This window comes from Leuresthes tenuis, unplaced genomic scaffold, assembly GCF_036924035.1.
Source record: "Leuresthes tenuis unplaced genomic scaffold, fLeuTen1.0.hap1 SCAF_16, whole genome shotgun sequence".
NCBI classification, from domain to species: domain Eukaryota; kingdom Metazoa; phylum Chordata; class Actinopteri; order Atheriniformes; family Atherinopsidae; genus Leuresthes; species Leuresthes tenuis.
The window spans coordinates 23,123,025-23,142,418 of record NW_027325370.1 but is presented as its reverse complement, the minus strand read 5'-3'; the positions used below and the strand labels follow the sequence as shown (position 1 = coordinate 23,142,418).

Below are 19,394 nucleotides of genomic sequence, written 5' to 3'. Positions count from 1 at the left end.
GGTAACAATATAGCCTAGACTTTAGTGGTGATGGTCTAGGCTGCCTATTCAGTATGCAGCTAGCATGTGTGTGTGCTTGTAAAGCTGCTGACACCTTCCTCTTCACCTGGCCACATCACCAATAACTGGCAATCGGAATATCAGTCACAGCTCTGCTGGCCCCTGCCAGACACACCTGAGTCACAGTCTGGTTGTTAAATATATCTTATGGGATCTCTGAAAGATTTTCAATGTTCCACAAAGTCCCCTTTTGGCTCTCGTCATCATCGCCATCAGACAACAGCCTTTCTTTTTCCAAAACATTGCCTCAGTCGGTGCCCAGGTGCATGAGTAGTCAGAAAAACAGTGCAAACTCACTGAGCATTAGTACTGCTAACCACAACCAGGAATGATCCATTCAGGGGCAAGGGAGATAGAAAGAGCCAGAGAAGGGGTGGAAGGGGATTCTACCTCTTGTGCACTTGCATGAATCAATAATCAACTTGCTGCCCTTCTCTGCTCTGACTGCCTCCATGCAGCAGACAGAGAGAAGCTGCACTTTCAGTCTGACCAGACTGGTGCCAGAGGTCAAGGGTAAGAGCTGAACTTTGAACCAGGAGTAGCAGACGGCTCCAGGACACGCATATAACATTGCAGGATTACTGGCAAAAGATGCTCTCAAGAGCACCAGCTCTAAGCAAACAGGAGTGAACATTAAATCCTCTGACAAGAGACTCTGCCATAATGTTATATGTCTGTTTACGTGTGTAGAAATGAATACCATGTATGTATAAAGACTATTAGGGTCTTTTTAGCAGTGACAGAAGGCTATGAGTAAATGTTGAGGCTTGAGTGATGCTAAATTAAATTTCCAAAGTATTGGAAAGGATTTTCTCAGATACTCACACATGGGCTTGAGCTGGCCAATCAGCTCCTCCTTGGTCCACTTGGCCCATTCCTTCTTGTCTGTATTGATGGAACACAGGATCGGTCCACATGGTTTCCCACAGTCCTCGATGGCTGGAACATTCAAATAGTGGACGAGCACAATATCAGGGTTCTGTTGGGAAAACAGAAGAGTGCCGGGAAGGTTAAACGAGATTATAGCATGGATAGCCTGTTGCATGTTTTCTTAAGGATACAGCAGCAAAGAGTTGTAGTGGCACGTAGATCCTATGGCTTAGATGGAATCTCTTTAATGTGGAAATTGCAAGCGGAGTTGTGTAAATATTGATGAATTTGTCAGGACGTGGTAACCCTCACATGGTCAACAGAGCCCAAGAACAAAGGAAGAAATGCAAAGCTCTAAACACAGCCAATCAGCTGATCAAATCTGGGATCAGAAAATCTGCTATAATCTCATTCATTATGTGGCTGTCTGTGTCTATTTCAAAACATTTGTGTGTCAGATTGGATGCGAATACTAGCATGTGTGCTCATTTACGTGTGCACTTGCACATGCATGTGTGTTAATTACGATGTGTGCTCACGCAACACACTTGTGGCGTTTTGTCAAATCCTCCCACATAGCGAAATGATGCCCTCAATTAACTCTGCCTGTATTTACCAAGTCAAAACTCAACAATTTGCCGCCTGCAAATTGTCACTGGGTTACCTCTGCAAATTCTCTAAATTGACAGCTTATGAGTAATACTGTAGGTAGTGTTTAAAGGAATGTTGTGCAGGTGTGAATAAAATCCATTCATGTCTGTAATCACAGAAAGCTTTGATTACCAAGCACTCAGACGAGGAATGTCCCTGTTTCAGCTTTCAGCTTCCAACTCACTATAAGGATCTGACTGCCACTAAACTGGCAGCAACATACAAACAAGCTGTAAAATATAATGAGTAAAACTGACCCATGCATTAAATATAAAGTTATATTGAGTACATGGATGGAAATATTATGATCCTCTTATTTGAGGAAAAGCCTGTGGAGATAAATTTTTATACAAGTAAGCACACAAAACCTCAACTGCATTTTGCACACACACACACACACACCATTGTATCAAGACAAGAGGCAAGAAGAGACGAACCGACTCAGACTTTGATGGAGAAAAATGCTGTGACAACATGTGTGTGTGACTGCAGTTGGAAGCTTCATCAGTACTAAGTGGCAAATAAATCAAGGTGCTGCTACTGTAGGTCTGTGCTCCCTCTCAGCGTGAACCATTAATCTGAGATGACGCCCCCAACCCCCCTACATCCACTTCTCTGTTACATTAGACAGGGGTGTGGCTGTGGCACGCAGATACACGAATACCTGTGAAAACACACTTAATGTATAAACTACAAAAAGCATCACTGGGTCCTCATAGCCCAAAAGTATATAAAGCAGTCTCCGGAAGACTGATGATCTTTCCCCACCACTTCTACCACAAGCTGGAGCTGGACATTGTGGTTCTATATCTCCCTGCTTTTGTTGTCCCGTGTCATTGGTACGGACACCACTTGATGACTGCTGCCCTGTTTGGATGGAGATGACACAGGCCCCCAGATGGTACCACCAGCTGTGTCAATAGTCAAGAGATGCCCTCAATCTTTACTAGAAATGAGAGTGTGGAATGTAGACAGCTTCATTCAATTATGGGCAGACATAAATGTATGTGAATGTGTGAATGCAGGGAGGGGGGCTGAATATGCACTGACAGGCACATGGTGCATGCTTAAGCGCACGCAAAAACACACAAGCACAAACACACGAAAACAGATTGAGCAAGGACAAACTCATTAGCATAGTGCAACAGACATTTATAAGCTCACGAGACACATGAGGGCTGGTTGAGAACAATCATAGACGTGGTTACGCACAATCTCCTCCATTCAACACCCACACTCCCAGCTGTTTCCTACCTTGTCACACATAGCTACACAAACATGCACAGAGAAAGAAATTGACCATGTGGCAATCTTACAGCTCATCTAAACACAAGTGATTTTTGTGTCGCTGTGTTTTACAACAAGAATCTGCTATCTGTTATAAACTGAGAAGGGAGCCAGAGGCATATAACGTCTGGAACTTTCACTCTCCTTTCCGAGTCTTGTTTTACTTCTTTCTCTCTCCTCTTTTCTTTACAACATTTTTAACAATTCTCTCCCAACTCGGGCCTACCTCCACTCTGAGAGGAAAACAACACAATGAAAATGTAAAGCGCCACATAAATCTATCAGGATGGTAATTTAATTTAATTTCCTGCTGGCTGCTTTCTTTTTCCACAGTGTAATATCAAGAGTTGGTTCTCCAAGAGTAGAGGGAAAAGGCTGAGGAGGAACTTTTTGCCTGGATAGTCTTTTCCAGAGAAAATGAGATCTCATTAACTTATTGATTAATTGTGTAATGTAGTCTTTTGGTTGTTTTTTCTCTCATTTCCCATGTGGGTCTCAGGGCAGCTTTCCAGCCTCACTTCCGCAGTGCTGGGGAGGACTGGGATACAGTTGCAGGAACCTGTGGTGTGCAAAGATTTTAGGCACGATTATCGCAACATTTTAAGCTCTCAAGGTATCTATATTCTTATTCAAGTTACACAACCATGGAAGAGATGTTCGAAGAGTGATCCCAAATCTAAGAATGGTCATAAATAACCATCCTCCATAACAGCAACAAGCACAGAACCACAATAAGCCAATAATTATTAATAATGATCTCTACATCATTGGTTTAGCCTGGTAAGCAAGTGTACCTATAGGTAAACTTCAAATGGTGGCACACTGTATAGATATCATTGAGTTTTTTCACACTTGCTCTATTTAAGTTAATTAAGTCTTTTTTTTCTTAAAGCATCCTCGCTTTCATACAAATGCCCAGACTGTCCATAGACTGTTGCACATTGCTGTGTGCCTGATACTGTGTTTGTATATGTGCTTGACATTGCATGTCAACATGTGTGTGGCAACCATTCACATGTATTAAAGCATGAAATATATCATGCATGCTTGTGTCTAGCCAACATTTTGATGTTGCTGTGTTGTGTTAATGTTTACTGCGCCTCCCAAGAACAGATGGATAGATGTTGAGCTAATTACTAGCAGAGTCTTGGGGAGTCAGCCACGGGGGCGGAAGGCCTGTTGAGTGGGTGGTGGAGCGCCTTCCTGCCCCTCCTTTCAACAATCTCACTCACAAACACAGAGAAATACACCAACACACAAAGGTGTAAATGCACACATAAGATCATGCAAGCGAACACTTACATTCACAGTCTAATGCAAAATGCACATGACATATAAAAAAGGAGGTGTGCCAGTGCCCGCATGTGCGTCCAAAACGCATGTGCGATATTCAAGACATCGCCATCGCAACTGAAGGATAAAGGTGCTGTTGTAGCCTGGCAACAGGTTTCTCTGGCACCCACGCACTTAAAGGCAGCCAGTGCTCCAACGATCTCTCAGCGACTGCCTACCTCGTCCTGGAGTCATACACCCTGTTCTACTCCAAAAGACAAGGAGGGAGAGGAAGAGAGTTGCTAATGGAGCTAAAGACAAAGATGTTGGTGGACACAGATAGAGTGACCTTCTACTTTGTGCTCAATGTGTGGCTGTGAATGTGAGGAGTTATAACTAACTGAGACCTGAGTACAAAGTACATCTATAGGTAGAATCGGCTATGAGTGGTCAAGTAATGTGTACACTGTCTCATTAAGTCACTGTGACCCTGCCACAAGTCTGCCTCCATGTAGCCGCTACCCCAACAGCCCAGCACAGCTCATTAACGACAAAAAAGGCAAGGGAGAGAGACAGAATTTGAGATAGAGATCTGGAGAAAGACACAGAGACAGAGACAGAAAGAAGAATGAGAGTAACAGCGCTTATATTGTCATTGTGGCAGCTCCATGGTTGTACTCCACCATAGCAGGCCTCGCTTTCACAACTCATGCACAGGAGTGATAAGAACACCATTAACATGAAAGGATCTTAATTGAGAGGGGACGCTTCATGGAACGTGGATGAGCCAGGGAGTGCAGGGGGAAACCTTGTTCCACTGTGATAAAATAACTCTTACTAAAGAGTGGGGGCTTCAAAGCCCACCAGAGTACAGAGCAGCCATGGGCCCAGGTATGGGGAAAGCCTGACTTTCTACCATAAACCCAAAGAGGGAGTGGGAAAACTTAGAAAAGGAGGAAAGAAAAAACACAGAGAGTTCTCATGATGAGTATGAAGAGGTCTTCATAGGAGAATTGAACTTCCAGGCAATGGGGACATTCATTCCAATGAAAAATATGATGAAAACAGGAGAAGTCAATTGTTTTGTCACAAACATTCTGCATCAGCTTATGAATAAATAGGGGAGGGATGTATATTTGTGTATTTTTGGTCTATGAATGTTTCTGTGCCTCAGTATTTCAGCCTGCCTACATTGGATCATAGATAGCATGTGAATGAGCGTCAAGAGGCAGATTTCGGAATGTTAGTTGGTGTACGTTCATCAGTATGCATGCAGAATGAGCCCAATGAGCTGTGAGTCTGAGTGCATTGGCTGCATATTCATGCTGTTTGTGCGAGGAATGCATATTAGAATTTGTTGAGAGCATGTTCACTTATGTCTGTACTGCTTCATGTGCACATGAAACACCTGTGCATTGGATTTATGTGTTTCATGTCATGTAGTCATGGTCTGCTGAATAGGTTTGAGGGGTGATTAAAGCCTCGCACACTTGGCTATGCGGGGGCAGTTGCCCTGGCAGTGGCATAGTGATGGATAGCATGGTGTGCCAGTCATTAGGCAGCCTCCTGGCCTCTGGCTCTGAGGTTGCACTCTTAAACACCGCCCTCCCCTGCCTGTCCCCAAGCACCACTGCTCATTTCAAGGTCAACTGCCTCTGTGGTGCTGTAAGTTCACCTCCACAAGTCACAAGACTTCTTCCTTTTTTGTTTGGAACCTTTATCGCTCACTGCCAAAGGGTATGTATTGGAGTATGGGGGTGGCTGGCTGGCTTGTGTCTTGCCTCGTGCTGACACACAAAAGCACAGTCACGCACAGGCAGCACACAAGCACTCACGCACACAGGCTCATGCACGGCGAGGTAAACAAAACTCCACGTCAAGCCCTCCCAAAAAAAGCAACAAACAGCCTGCAGCTCCTGCTGAGGAGGCAGAGTAAACCCCTATTTGAACCGGCTTCTCTCTGGGTAGTATGACAAACTATTTGTTGAAATGATTCCAGTTTAAAATACAGACACCCTAATTTGGTTAACTTAACTGCTACTGTTCACCCTCTGCTGCACCCAGCTCTCCACAAACTGTGACAATACCTGGGTGCAAAACTACAACGATGCCTGGGAAGCGTTTCAATCCAGTGGTAAGAGACAGTTTACAGAGAGTTATCTCTTAAGGCGTGCCACCTCAAATACCTCTATCCAAGGTTTGTGAAAGGAATGTCAGAGCAGGAGGCGCAGCAGGAGATCCTGAGTCAGGGAAGAGTCATACTCCACCTCTTTACCTCCACTACTTCACGCAGTGGCTGGGAGATATGAAAAGAAGAACTTGGAACTTTTGAGGAACAGGAAGAGGCCAGCATGTTTGAGCGTGTTTCAGAGGAAGCCAGGGGCTGAGGTCTGTGATGTTTAATTCAGTAGCACATAATCACTCCGATGGAGTTGAGAGTGGGGCTTTAAATAACTCAGCTTAGAGGGGCAGAACTGCTTCACTCTGTGTGGGGGAATGCAAGTCAAAGTGTGTGAGTGCATGCATGCTTGTGTGTGTAATTGTGCTTATATGTGAATGCATTTTGCAATTCTTATGTGTCTGCAAGTGAGCGTGCCAGAGTGCTCCTCTATTTTTGTGTGTGGCTCCTCCCAGCTTTGAAATATTTTATTTGTGCAGCGCACCACAGTAAAAGGTGGAGTGCGTTTGTTGCTGTGCCAAGCATCTGCATGCATTGCAATAAAAGTGCAAAAGGCCAGTATTCAAAGCCTGAATATGGAGGAGCATTCTAGATGCCAAACAGGCAAGCAGTAAGTCAGGCAGTAAGCCGGGCAGTGAGGCACTGAAGGCCCTTTAGCTGCCACAACTCAGCTCACAGTTTACAGCCTACTTATTCATCCTAAGGCCCTTACAGAGCACACTACCTTCTCCATTAGTTATGGTGGTCCCCAGTGAGAGGCCAGGCTGCCCAGAGCAAGCTTAGGAGCCCATCCGGCTGCCATAATGGCCTTGACAGAGCTCATGGCACTGATCCGAACATTCAGTGGTCATACAGTCACACATGAGTGAAAAGAGGCAAAAAGAGACTTCCCAAACACCGGGAGGATTCAACTATGTGTTGCCTCTTTATGTGACTTTTTCTATTATTTCCGCCTCACTATAACCTCTCAACCTCTGGCTTTCCTTGAAACTTTTCCAGCTGCTTGCTCTCTCATTTTCATTTCTTCCTCTTAGGGCACAGTGTAATTCATTCGGAGAAAGAAACAAAGCTAATGCCATCTCTCTCCTCTCTCCCTCTTTTGTTCTTGCTCCCTTTCATATCAGTGCTGAGTATGATTTGTTTGTGTGTGTGCTGTCGTTCTCCCTGTGCCAGTCGACAAGGCCTGCTATTTATGTGTCTCTACCCGTGTCTGTGAGCGAATCAGGACTTCACAGGAGAAGCCAGGGGAGTGAGATGTGCTGGTGCATTTCTAAACAGGGAGTCACAGACAGAACTGAAGTGTGTCCAGCTGCAAAACAGGCCAAGCTGGCCACTGTCCGCCTCTGCGATAGCTCACTGAACAATAGACTGTCAGCATCAACAACAACAGCTAAGGCCGAAACTGAAAACTCACCCAGTCAATAACACTTTGGACATAAACGCACATATATGGAGATGTGGACTGCTGAGACGGTGTGCCCTGTCAAACATGGTGAGGGGCTCCTTACAATTATTGGGCTGAACATTGGAGCAGACCCTGAGCTCAGCTTGGCAAGACCTCTCTGGAGAAACACACACACACAGGCACACGCAGGCACACACATACACACCATATAAATGGGTAATCAAACGTCTGCCCCTCTGGGGGCGGGGTGGTGGTGGGGGACTCAGAAGGTTTCCTAGCAACCAATAGTGTATATTGGTTCCACATGAAAAATGAAAAATAAAGACAGTGTGTGGCCGTGAGTAAGACAGAATGAAAGAATGAGCCTGAGATAAACAGTGCATATTAGAAAGAGATAGAAGGGTTTATGGGGTGAAGTACAGAATGGTCAGAGATAAGAAGCAGTTTTATTTGGATATGAAAAGAGACAGAGGGAAAAGGCGCCATCAGAGGTCTTTCAATCTGATCACCAAACAGCATTTCCCCACCTCTCCACAGGGGCAGTGTTGACTGCGAGTTGATCTGAAGTCCACAGATAGTTGAGGTCATGGGAATGTGCTGTCAAATCACAGCTCAGACAGAGATCCTCATGGGAATAAATAAGTAGCTTACACACTGTTACAAATATGTAATGCTGCAGGGGAGGGGATTTAGTGAGAATCAAAGCATCGGCTCCAGGAAATGGCCTTAAATGCAGTGCAATACATCAAACCGGGTTCAAATGCAAAACACAGGGGGTTTTGCTAAATCATGGAATCAGGTGAAAGTAGTGGTTTGTAAAACTGTGCAAAGAGGCAAGGCTGAGTGTCCAGGTCTCTAAGGAGGTTTTTTTTTTTCTTCATCACGGCTGAAGATTATAACAAAAAAAGAAACAAGTCTCCCTTAAAGTAATGATTCAACAAAAAGAAAGAGTTGCATTTTATTTGTGTATCTTGGGGGAAGCGTGTGAAATGTGAGGAGCCAAACAGCATGTAACAGCATGTGTGTTTCCTTGAGATACTAGTGTGTGATTTCATATGTGCATGTTTGGTACATCTGTCTGTAAAATTGTGTGCGTGAGCTAGTGAGAGGCGTACTATCTTCAGCCAGCAGCTGCCACAAAGACGCTTCCCAAAACAAGCGCAGGGCCGTGACAGAGACAGAGCGACCGCAGCCTTCTGGTGGTGTAATAGGAAATTAATTGAGACCATCAATATGGTATTAATCATTAAAGCACAGGTGCTGAGGTGGCACTTTGCTGACTGTTCGACTGTTGGCAGCATTCACATACACATAGAACGAAAGTTTAACCTGCTGTTCTGCAAAAAGATGTAGGAGACGGGGTGAATCTAGAGAAGTAGAGACAAAGGTGCATACTCCAAATTTAACAGAATGGAGGCAGTAGGGCAGTTTTAACACAAAGCAGCTGCCTGGAAAATCATTCACCTTGTCTGAGCTCCACATGACAGTGCCTAAATAGTGAGTGGGAAATTGAATAGTAGTGGGTATTCTGAAAGACATTCACCTCACAAAGTGTCAGGTAAACTCCCTGTGAAGCCATGTTTCTTATAACACCTAATCCTTCGCGAGGCAAAACACAGTGAGGACTGGAGTGCCGGTGTTAATCAGCCAGAGGAGAGCCAAATTGCAACGACTACATTAAGCCGTTAAGCACACCACGTCTCCAAATTGTTGAAGGTGTCTCACTGAGATGAATGCTTCTGCTTATGAATAATACATCACACACATATACACAGCCAAACCAGGCACACCTCCCTTAAATACGTGTGTATGTGAGTGCAAGGGCACACACAAGCGCCACTGTGCGTGCATCTCACTGGAACAGTGCGAATCTGTGCAGAATGGTGGTTTATACTGAGCAGGCAGAGTTCAACACTTTCTCCACTTTCTCCAACTTTCTCCCGTCAAGTCCAGCATCAAGAAGCCTCCACAGGCATCTCACACCAAACCACCTCTCCTTGTCTGTCAGTGTCAAGGTTGGGCTTATGAAATGTTTATGATTCAGGAGCTGTAGATAAGACGAAGATTGATCTGGATCGGAAGGCAAATAAGATTGCCAAAGCTCGGAGTCAGCTAAATAGCAGGCAGAGGGAGCGGAGGGGAGGAGGAGGAGGACAGACTTAAAGGAAGAAATGCATTAACACAGGTCTGGCCCTGAGAGAGCACAGTGTAATAAATACTTCCTCTCTCAAACTCACTCTTCACTGGACACAACAAACAAACATTGACACATCATCATGACCACTTGATTGATGCTGTGTGTGTGTGAGTGTGTGTACTTGTATTTTATCTATTGCTAGACTGCTACCATACTTCAGACATTCGTCGTCGGAGGGGGGCTGGGGAAGGTGGGGGCGGGGCAGGGGCGGATGTCAGTGACATTAATTAGTTCCATCTGGATCAAAAGACAAGGGAGATAACTATGTATAAAGTTTTCAAAAGAAAACAGGTAAAAGAGTAGAGAAAAATGGACACAGATAAGTGCTTGTGATTTGGACTGCACAAGAAAATTAGACTTCAGTGGCGAATTGGAGGCCCTGACTGTTTTCAGTACCCTGGTGCGAACATATCAGCTTTAATTCACTACATCTCACACTGGAGCAAAATGGGAAATGATGTCATCAAATGGGGCATTTTTCAAAGGCCAGAAGAACGTGTATGTATGCATTAATGTGTGTATTTGTGTATCTGCAGCTGAGCCAGAGAGCGGTATAAGACCCTTTGATGAATCTCCCAATGGCCCTGGCCAGCTTGTCGGAGCGGAACAGAGCAGAGGCCACCAGAGAGTTGGTGTCCAAGCTCTAGGGCCTGTTCTCTCCCTCCTCCTCTCAGCCTGCCTTCCCCTTACCTCCTCTGATCAATACTGGTTCCTAATCGCTGAGGACAGTGTGGTAGACCCCTCTTTCTCTAATCTCCTCTCTAAGTTTTTCTTCTCACTTTTACAACCTCTGTCTCTCTCTCTACCACAGTCTTGCCAGCCAGCATAAATTATATGTACTTGCCTTGAGTGTGTCTGTGTGTGTGTATCTGTGTGTCTCCATATGTGTCCCCTCTTACCCACACACATTCTGTTGGTGTTTCTATGCATATTTGTGATAGTGACTCAGTTAGAGTCTCTGTAAATACATGAACAAGCTTATACCAGGCTGTTAAAGTGTGTGCATGTGTCTGTGTACAACAAGATAAGAGAATATCCTTGAAAAAGCAACACTAACATAAACCTCAGTGAATTATGTGAAGCATGCATAAACTTGAATAACAACACATCCCCTCATTTTGGTGGCTTTATCCCGGTTATCTAATTGCCCATGTCTTTTTTTTTCCTTTAATAAACTAATGAATGTTGCTTGGTTAAGGCCTAGAATCATATAGGCAGCAGTAAAAAGCACTGCTTTAAACTCCACACTGCGTCTGAACAGCTGAATAATTTGTAGGAGAAATAATTACGGGGCAGAAGAGCAGGCATCAATCCTAGAACACCGACAGTGCCCTCACTGGAAACTACCTCACCCATAAGCCAAGGCTCCATTAGGTATTGTCTGGGGCCTGCAGGCTAATTTGTTTGCATCAATAATACATTCAAAGGATTTATCTAACTTGCAAATGAGTGTTCATTTACTGGTTCAAGAGGCAAGGAGGAGAGCAGGCAGCAGGAGAGTAGGTGTGAAAGGCTGAAGCAGCTGGTTGGGGCTATCTGGGACGCAGTTAACTCTTTTTTAAGCAGCAGGATGGTGGTCCACATCTAGGTGCCTGGAAGTTTTCAGAAATGAACAGCCAGTTTATGTAGGGCAGAGATAGGCTGAGGTGTGAGGTGAGACCGGCCCTTGGAAAAACATTGGAAATTAGTCCAACTGAAGCCATCAAATGTGACCTGCTGTACCAAATACTCTCTGATCACATGCCAGATGCTAAAAAGACAAAGAAGGGAGTGTGTGCGTGTTTCTGTTAGAAGAAAGAGCGGCAGCGTTTGTGAGACTTGGTGGGTTATCCTTGGGGGACACTGAAATCCCAAGTGCCCTTTGATCTCTGTGCTACGCTGTCAGGGGGTGGGAGAGGGGGTCAAAGCAGAGAAGCAGAGAGAGATGGAGGAAAAAGACGAGAGCAACGAGAGATTGGAGAGGAGGAGGGAAACTGGCCATGAACATATGCTGCCTCTCTGTGCCAAGCCCCACTGGCTCAGGCAACCCACACATACGCTGCACTGCTGCTGCTGTTAGCACTCAGGTCCTCTCCAACACATCCACCATGGCACTACTTAGTCAAACAAAGCTGGAGAGATGAATCTGGAAAGAGACCGGGTCTCCCCACTCTCAGCACTGCCAGGATAGGGTGGCATAACACAGCCTGATTACATACACACACACATACATATGCAGAGTAGTGGCTTTAAGCTGTTTGGCTAGCGATTCCCTAAATTTGTGACTCTTCTGCTGTTAGTTATAATACTGCTGGATGAACTGCAATATGAACTGAGAGGTTTTCATAAGCTCCTGATGTGTTAGCCTTTCACTTTAATTTATTATTCGTAGAAGCTGCAAAATATTAATTTGTTCATACCAAGCTTTAAAACCCAGCAATACAGAAGGAAATAAAAAATACATTTTTTCTATCTTTTTTTTTTTCAATTCTATGAACTTGAAACACAGTGAAATCGTTACACTCTTTGGGCGAAGGGTCAGGAATTTCCGCACTGGGAGCCATTAGTTAGAAGTTGGCACCCTTACATAATACATACACAATGATGAGCATGACAAGTTAAAAAAAATCCACTGAGAAAAATGAATGACACAATGTTTCTCCATACTGTCGACACTACATTTTTGTTAAAGATTTATTGATTGAGTATTGGTTTTGAGAAGCTGTATGCCTGAATGTGTGTGTCAGGCAAGGACAGGCGTGCTGGTACTTTGATGTCTGATGTACTGCACACCTAGGGGTATCATTAACCCTGGCAGTCTAGAAGGTTCAATTCAGTTTTCATTGCTTGAACATTTTATGATCACCCGACTCAAAATTCACAGAAAGGTCACACGCTAATATTTTTATATAACTCTTTATAAGATTTTTACATTTTAGCACTTATCTATGAAACATCTTGTGTAATGAGGCGTTTACATTAATTGAACTGCTGCAGTGTGGCTGTGGGGGATTCAACAAAAATGTTTCAAATATGATTTTATCATGTCGTTTGAGGAAAGGACCAGGGTAGTGGTGAGGTTGGGGTAAAGGGAGGGCAAGATCTGGATGGCCTTGGAATAGTGCTGAACATGGCTCCCCGCTGGGGAAAGGCAAAAAGGGGGAAAAGATCAAGTGCATCAGATCTAATTTGCTCACTCAAACACACACACGAGCACACACACATATACACAAACAAATGCACCCTTTCGGACTCCACACAAACCCACACACGTAATAAACTTACACCGGAATGCAGACACACCAGCACCCTCTGCTGAGATAAATGATAAAAAATGCTTGTATAACACAAAAATCTAATTCAGGGTTTATCCTGCAATCTGAGCTTCACAAACTCAATTCCCACCTAGCCACCTCATGTTCCACGCCTTTTCCATGTGAACGAATGGGGTCACTATCGTCACATAAACACCATCCTTTGCTCTCTTCTCCCTCTCCCTTTTCTCAGTGAATGGATGCTGAGCACTGGTGCATATCTACACAGGGATGACAAGGGCACCAAGGAGAGAAAATCAATACTATATCTCACTACTAAGCACAATCCCAACCAAAAGCAGCTGGAGTTTGCAGGTTGCTCCATAAACTGGACGGCTTCATCCGGCAGGCCACTATGTCGCTGGATTGTAACGTAATGCACTACAGCACAATGGCCTGGGTCAGAACCTGCCAGACACAGAGATGCACAGACTCGTAGGCACAAAAAGGCACATGCACACAGACAAACAGCACACTCCCAGGGGCTTGGGAATTGCAGCAGCAATGAGAAAAACTCTCATGAGGCAGGAACAGAGTTGACAAACACACTCGCCTCCCTCACAATCACAGAAAAGCACCTCTGGACCATTTAGCCCACCTTTACCATGCCTCTTTATGCGCACGTGTCCACGCATTTGCAAACATACACATAAAGACACGCACACACATACATACAAATGCACAGGAATGTTCAGAGACTGCCCTTAGAATACCTGATCTAAAAATAGCAGATGGGAAACAGAACTGGGGCTATTATTATTGCACACACGTCCTGCCTGGTCCCACCAAGGAAAGGGAAGAGACTAATGATTTTCCTGGTGCAAGCAATTAAAAAACTATTTGTCACCTGCCAGGCCGCATATGACGTTTGGGGCCTTGGCAGAAAAGCACAGAGTAATGCCCCATAGAGAAAATGTACACACAAAGTGGGTTGCGGCATAGAAAGCGGTCCAGGGGCAAAAATGGTGCATGAGAAACAGGTGGGGCTGGAAGGTTACATAAGAATGGGAAGCGGGGGAAAAATGAAGTATGAAGGGAGGAAACAGTGCTTTGAATAGAAAGACAGAGTTGGGTAAATGTCTGATTTATCCGGACAGGTTAATACCAGGCCAGTCAGAGCCTCAGACAGAACACTGCCATCAGGAAGTCATGTAATATTTACAATGCAGCCAATGAAAGTCACTCTCCTGCTGCTGGGCTCCTAGCTAAAATAGAGATGTACATTTCCCCTTCTACCCTCAATCCATATGAGCACAAAAGGAAAGAAAGTCCAACTTTCTGCCACTTTTATACCACAGTGTCTCTGTCTTTCATCTGCCTCTTCGTCCCTGCTAAACCATACATTTTATACCTAATATTGTAGTTAAGTGAACTGCTGCAGTCTCCATCGGATTAGTTTAGGTGTTTTAAAGTACTTTAAAAAAAGTTCAGTAAAAAGGAACATTTAATTGAAGATCAGCATTTTAATATATTTTAATGACTCCCTATTCCTCCTCTGCCGCAGTCTATGTATTAAAAGGTAAACATTGCAAACAACAAAAAAGAGATGAGAAACAGTCTATCTAAGCTGAATTTTCAGAAAAGCTGAAGCTGACAAGTCCCCGGTGAAGCTAAGGTGATTTTTTTCCCTCTGTTTTTCTTGTTTTATTGAGCCCTGTTGGGGTATGTCAGCTTTGGAACTTATCATTTGCAAGCTGTGTGTGGGTAAGGATGCCACACAAGGGGCCCTCACTCTGACTCAAACCTCCCACTATTTATAAGGAAATGCCCCCTGATGCTGCTACGGGAGGCCCATATTCAGCTCCAGGACAATGGGAGGAAACCTTAATAAATTGGGAGGGGGTTGCAAATAACATTAAGGCAAGCAAGTCCTTTGCATAACGCACACCTACCCAGATCCAGCTTTGAGAATACACTCGGCCGCAGTTATTTACGAGGCAGCTCGTTAACGTTGGGTGTTTTGCACTGCTCGTTTGCTCCTGCTCATTGCTACCAAATTATATCATCTTCTACCTCTAATCCTCTAATTCTAATCCCCATTCTCAAAGCATCCCCACCACCTCGTGTTTTCTCCCCTCCTTCCCTTGCTCCTCTCCCGCCCTTTCACTCTTTGCCTTCCCTTTCTCCTCTTCTTCCTCCCTCCTCCTACTCCCAGGTTTGCGTGGGTGTGTTTTGAGACAGAGACAGGAACAGAGCCATTCCACTGAAGGGTGTGCTCCCGTTTGATTGCAATATGACATCTATTCATATAAAAAAATGACTATAAGAAGTCTGGTTTGACTCTGAAGGCTGTACCTGCCCTGCTGTTACTTTCAACTGCCCCCTACTGAGAGAGAATGAGTGCAGGCCAAAAAATAGAGATTTTTTTTCCTCAAAACTTGTGGCGGTGTGACAGCTCAGCAATGTTGAGGAGATACAGTGACATTGAAAAAGAATGAACGAATTGTGAGAAATGTGGGATGAGGGAGGGGGTCAGACCAGGACAGGAAGTTGGACAGAAAAAAAAGACAAAAAGATGAGAAGAAGTACAAGAGAAAACACACAAAGATGACAATGGTCAAAACAGTGAGTGCAAAATTATAGAAACAAATTATATTGTTTTTATCCATAATAAAATACTGTTGGACTCTCTCTGGACTTCACTTTTCACTCAAACTACTAAACTGATTTGACCACATTAGCTGACTACTCTATTTTTATCTTATATATCTCTACAAACAGGCCCACATCTCTTCATCATGAATCCACAGAAAAATCAACCTGTCTCAAACCAGAAGGGGCTAACGCTCTCAGGGAAATAGATTTCTACAATGAAAATTGCCAATTATAGAAATTGTAATCAGATGTATGTCCATGAGTGGTAGCTGATTAAAGGAGAATTGAGATCAATAACTGTCTGAATGCAGAGTAACTCTGACTATTCTGGCTTTCTTCTCACCAGATCTTACATACCAACTCCTCTCCTCTTCCCTTCATCTCTACGATAGACTTTCCCCATCTTCTGCTCTTACCTCTATGCATTCTTTCCCTTTCTCATCCTTCCCTCTATGACACATCCAAGTGATCGTGTCGGGATGTCAGCCCTCATCCACGGCTAATTGGGGCTCAGAGGAGTAATCAGGGCAGGACAAATCAGACAGTTCTGGTCATTAACTGTGACCAGTGTTCTCTGGGAAGCTGGGAGATGTGTGCACTCTTCTGCTATCATGTCTGAACCTGCAAAGTGAAATGAGCAGACCCATAGCTTGACATGGCTGAGAAGTGGCACAGGACAAACTAGATTTACTGTGGATCTATTGATTTCTTCTGCTTTTTAACACACACAGACAAGAAGTAAACATGAAAGAGGAGTGGTTGATAACAAAATGCCCAGGGTCCTCTTATTACAGCTTCTATTATGGGGAAATCAGCAAACGGTTGCTGAAGAGAGAGCTCAAGACCTACAACACAATGTGAAATATTTTGCTGCAGTACTCCACAACAAACTTCTGATTTTACAGCTCAAACAATCTCAGACAGACATGTGATTCCTGCTTTGACAAAAGAGGCCGTTACCTGTGCTCACTGCAGCCTACCAGTGAACAAGAGCAAAGTAGAATATCATGTAAAATATTGGTGTCAATAACAATATCGAAGTCAAAATGTAAACATGTCGATGGCAACTCTTTCTGAAAGTGGGTTCATGACTCTTGAGCAAGATGAATGTCAATTCGTCTTACTGGCAGAGCCTTAACCTTTCAGGAGAACTGAATTATTTAAGCACCACATACCTGTTGTGGGCCTCTGTTTCTCCGTCTGGGCTGAGGCCGATTGGGAGGCGGCATGAATCTATGGCCACGCACGCCTCCTTGGCTGCAGAGTGAAAATGGCAAGACAAATGCGGCGGGGGATTTGTGATAATTGGCTGTGCTGGTGGGCCAGGCGATGAGCCTGGAGAAAAGGTCGCAGGCACTGAGGAACAGATCAGTCTGCCAGGAGGAGAGGCAGCTCAGTGTGCCTCTGGGGTTTTTGTTCAACTTCTCTCTCTTTCATTGTATGGAGAGAGGGCACTCCAGCAGGGGCCAGTAATTAAGCAACAGAGTAACCTTCAATTTGTTTAGAGGTCAGAAGCCCCAGTGTCACTGTTTAGGGCAGAGACCAACTTAAAACTAACTTCACATTTTTAGTAAAAACAGAGGGTAGCAGATGTGCTCAGAGGGGAAAAAGAAAAGTTGATGGGAGAGATTCATTTGAATACAGTGGAAGATGAGGGTTAATGTCAGATAAACTGCTTCTGTCTGTACTCACACAAGGGTGGGGAGGGGTTGGGGCTGGGTGGGTGATACAGGGACATGGCTCACAACCCAATATGCTCCTGAAGCAGCTGTTCTCCTCATGGCGGAGAGAGTCAGGGCCTGCCAGCAGCAGCATGCTGCTGAGAGCACTATGGTCTCCCAACATAGCACAGTAACAGTGGCAAGGTCTGATACACACATTTCACACACACACACACACATACACACACAGACACAGGCACACATTCACACACACAAGTACAGAAAAGCATGTGCAGACATTGACAGGTATGCAGACATGCACTCCCAAAGCATGTACTACCACCTGTTCTCTTTCCAGTCCTATGTTGATGTGGATTTTGAATTTAACAGTAATGTCAAAGCCCTATGTTATACAATTGAGCTAATACTCCAAAGAGGTGCATTTTCATTTGATACAAACAACAGCCTGCATAGCTAAAGGCAATTATACTTCTACTGCCTCCGTTTGCCCTCAGGTTGTAGACAGCCAGTCAAACCCTCACCAGGTTTCACTGACTCTCAACCCTCTTGGTGAAATCAACAGAATGGTACCTGGGCTCATCCATGATTTATCTCTGTGAAATATTCATTATGTAGCCTTGCATAGTCTGGACACATCTGATGTGCATCTGGACCTGACAGCTATGCTCTGTCATCACACATCACCTGAACCACTCTGAATCCGGCACCTGCCTTCCATTGCTCAGCACAGCGGCAACTGAACTGATCCGGAGTCTGATAGATATAAAGAATCCATCTGTCTGCCTTTAGCCTGCAGGCATGACCGCTGTGGAGCTACGGTATATTCCTTGTGAACCAAACGATGGATCAGTACAGCAAAGGAGCTTCTCAACATTTCCCATTCAATTAATAAGACTGAGAGAGACCTCTTTCTTGACTGTTGCCAAGGCGCGAAGCATGATGAGCACATGTGTTGGATCTTGCACATGATCTGCTGCTTGAGGTATTGATTCACTTGAGCTCAAAAGTGCTGGGTGATTTTTAACCAATCAATAGAGCCAAAAATTAGAAGAAAAAAAAGAAAATGAAAAGAACAGACAAACAAAAGAAAGAGAAGCTTGTTTCAGAACCATGGACAGCACCACAGTACATTTAGTGCTCTGGGTTCCCCTTAAGCGCAAAGTTATCACTCTGCCTGTCCAATTAAGTAACCTCTGAATCATTCCATAAATTAAAATAGTTGAAATAGAGTCTAATAGTGCCGGAACGATCACAGGGACAACAGTGACAACTCATTTTCCAGCATAACACTAATTCAAGTAGTTCCAAAGTCATTATACTCTGAAGGACTAATGTAATAGGAAAAATGTAACTGCAGTGAATGATGATATTAATAATGTATTCATATGAGACAGAGACTACAGCACAGTGGCCTAAGCCGAGAGAGGTAAGAGGGAGAAAGTGATAGCTCTGAAGAAACAAGGTCGTCAGCATTCCCTCCTGCCTTACTAGTCATTTCATTATCTCATTCCGCTCTCCTCCTCTTTAAAGTAGGAAAAGCAGGGAGAGGCTATTGACCCCTCTCTGTGTTTGTGGCAGGCAGCGGGACAAATGAAGTTTCCCCTCAGACCCCCTCCGTATTAATATCATAATTATCCCCACCTCTGTGGCCCTGCCGGCCAGCACAAACGCCACTGTCTGATTTGATGGAGAGGCACAAGCGCGGAATTACATTCGATTAGCACTAAACAAGAGAAGGGGACACAGAGCAGTGGAATCAATCAGTGCCACCAGGACAGGCAAGATTCTACATGTCATTGAGTGTGTGTCTGTGTGTGTGTTTATGTGTCATGCCAGCCAGAATCTAGAAAGATTGTGAATCTATGTATCTAGTTATGCACACTAAAACTGCAAGTGACAGCAT

General features: G+C 44.4%; 1 protein-coding gene across 6 annotated transcripts in view; it reads right to left on the bottom strand.

Moving 5' to 3' along the window:
- camta1a (calmodulin binding transcription activator 1a) overlaps positions 1 to 19,394 on the bottom strand; it is a 280,700-nt gene that overhangs the window by 35,695 nt on the left and 225,611 nt on the right. For all 6 annotated transcript variants that reach the window (XM_072366794.1, XM_072366790.1, XM_072366793.1 and 3 more), the window contains one exon: positions 886 to 1,039. In XM_072366794.1, the coding sequence (XP_072222895.1) occupies positions 886 to 1,039 (154 nt within the window). The remainder of the gene's footprint in view (positions 1 to 885; positions 1,040 to 19,394) is intronic.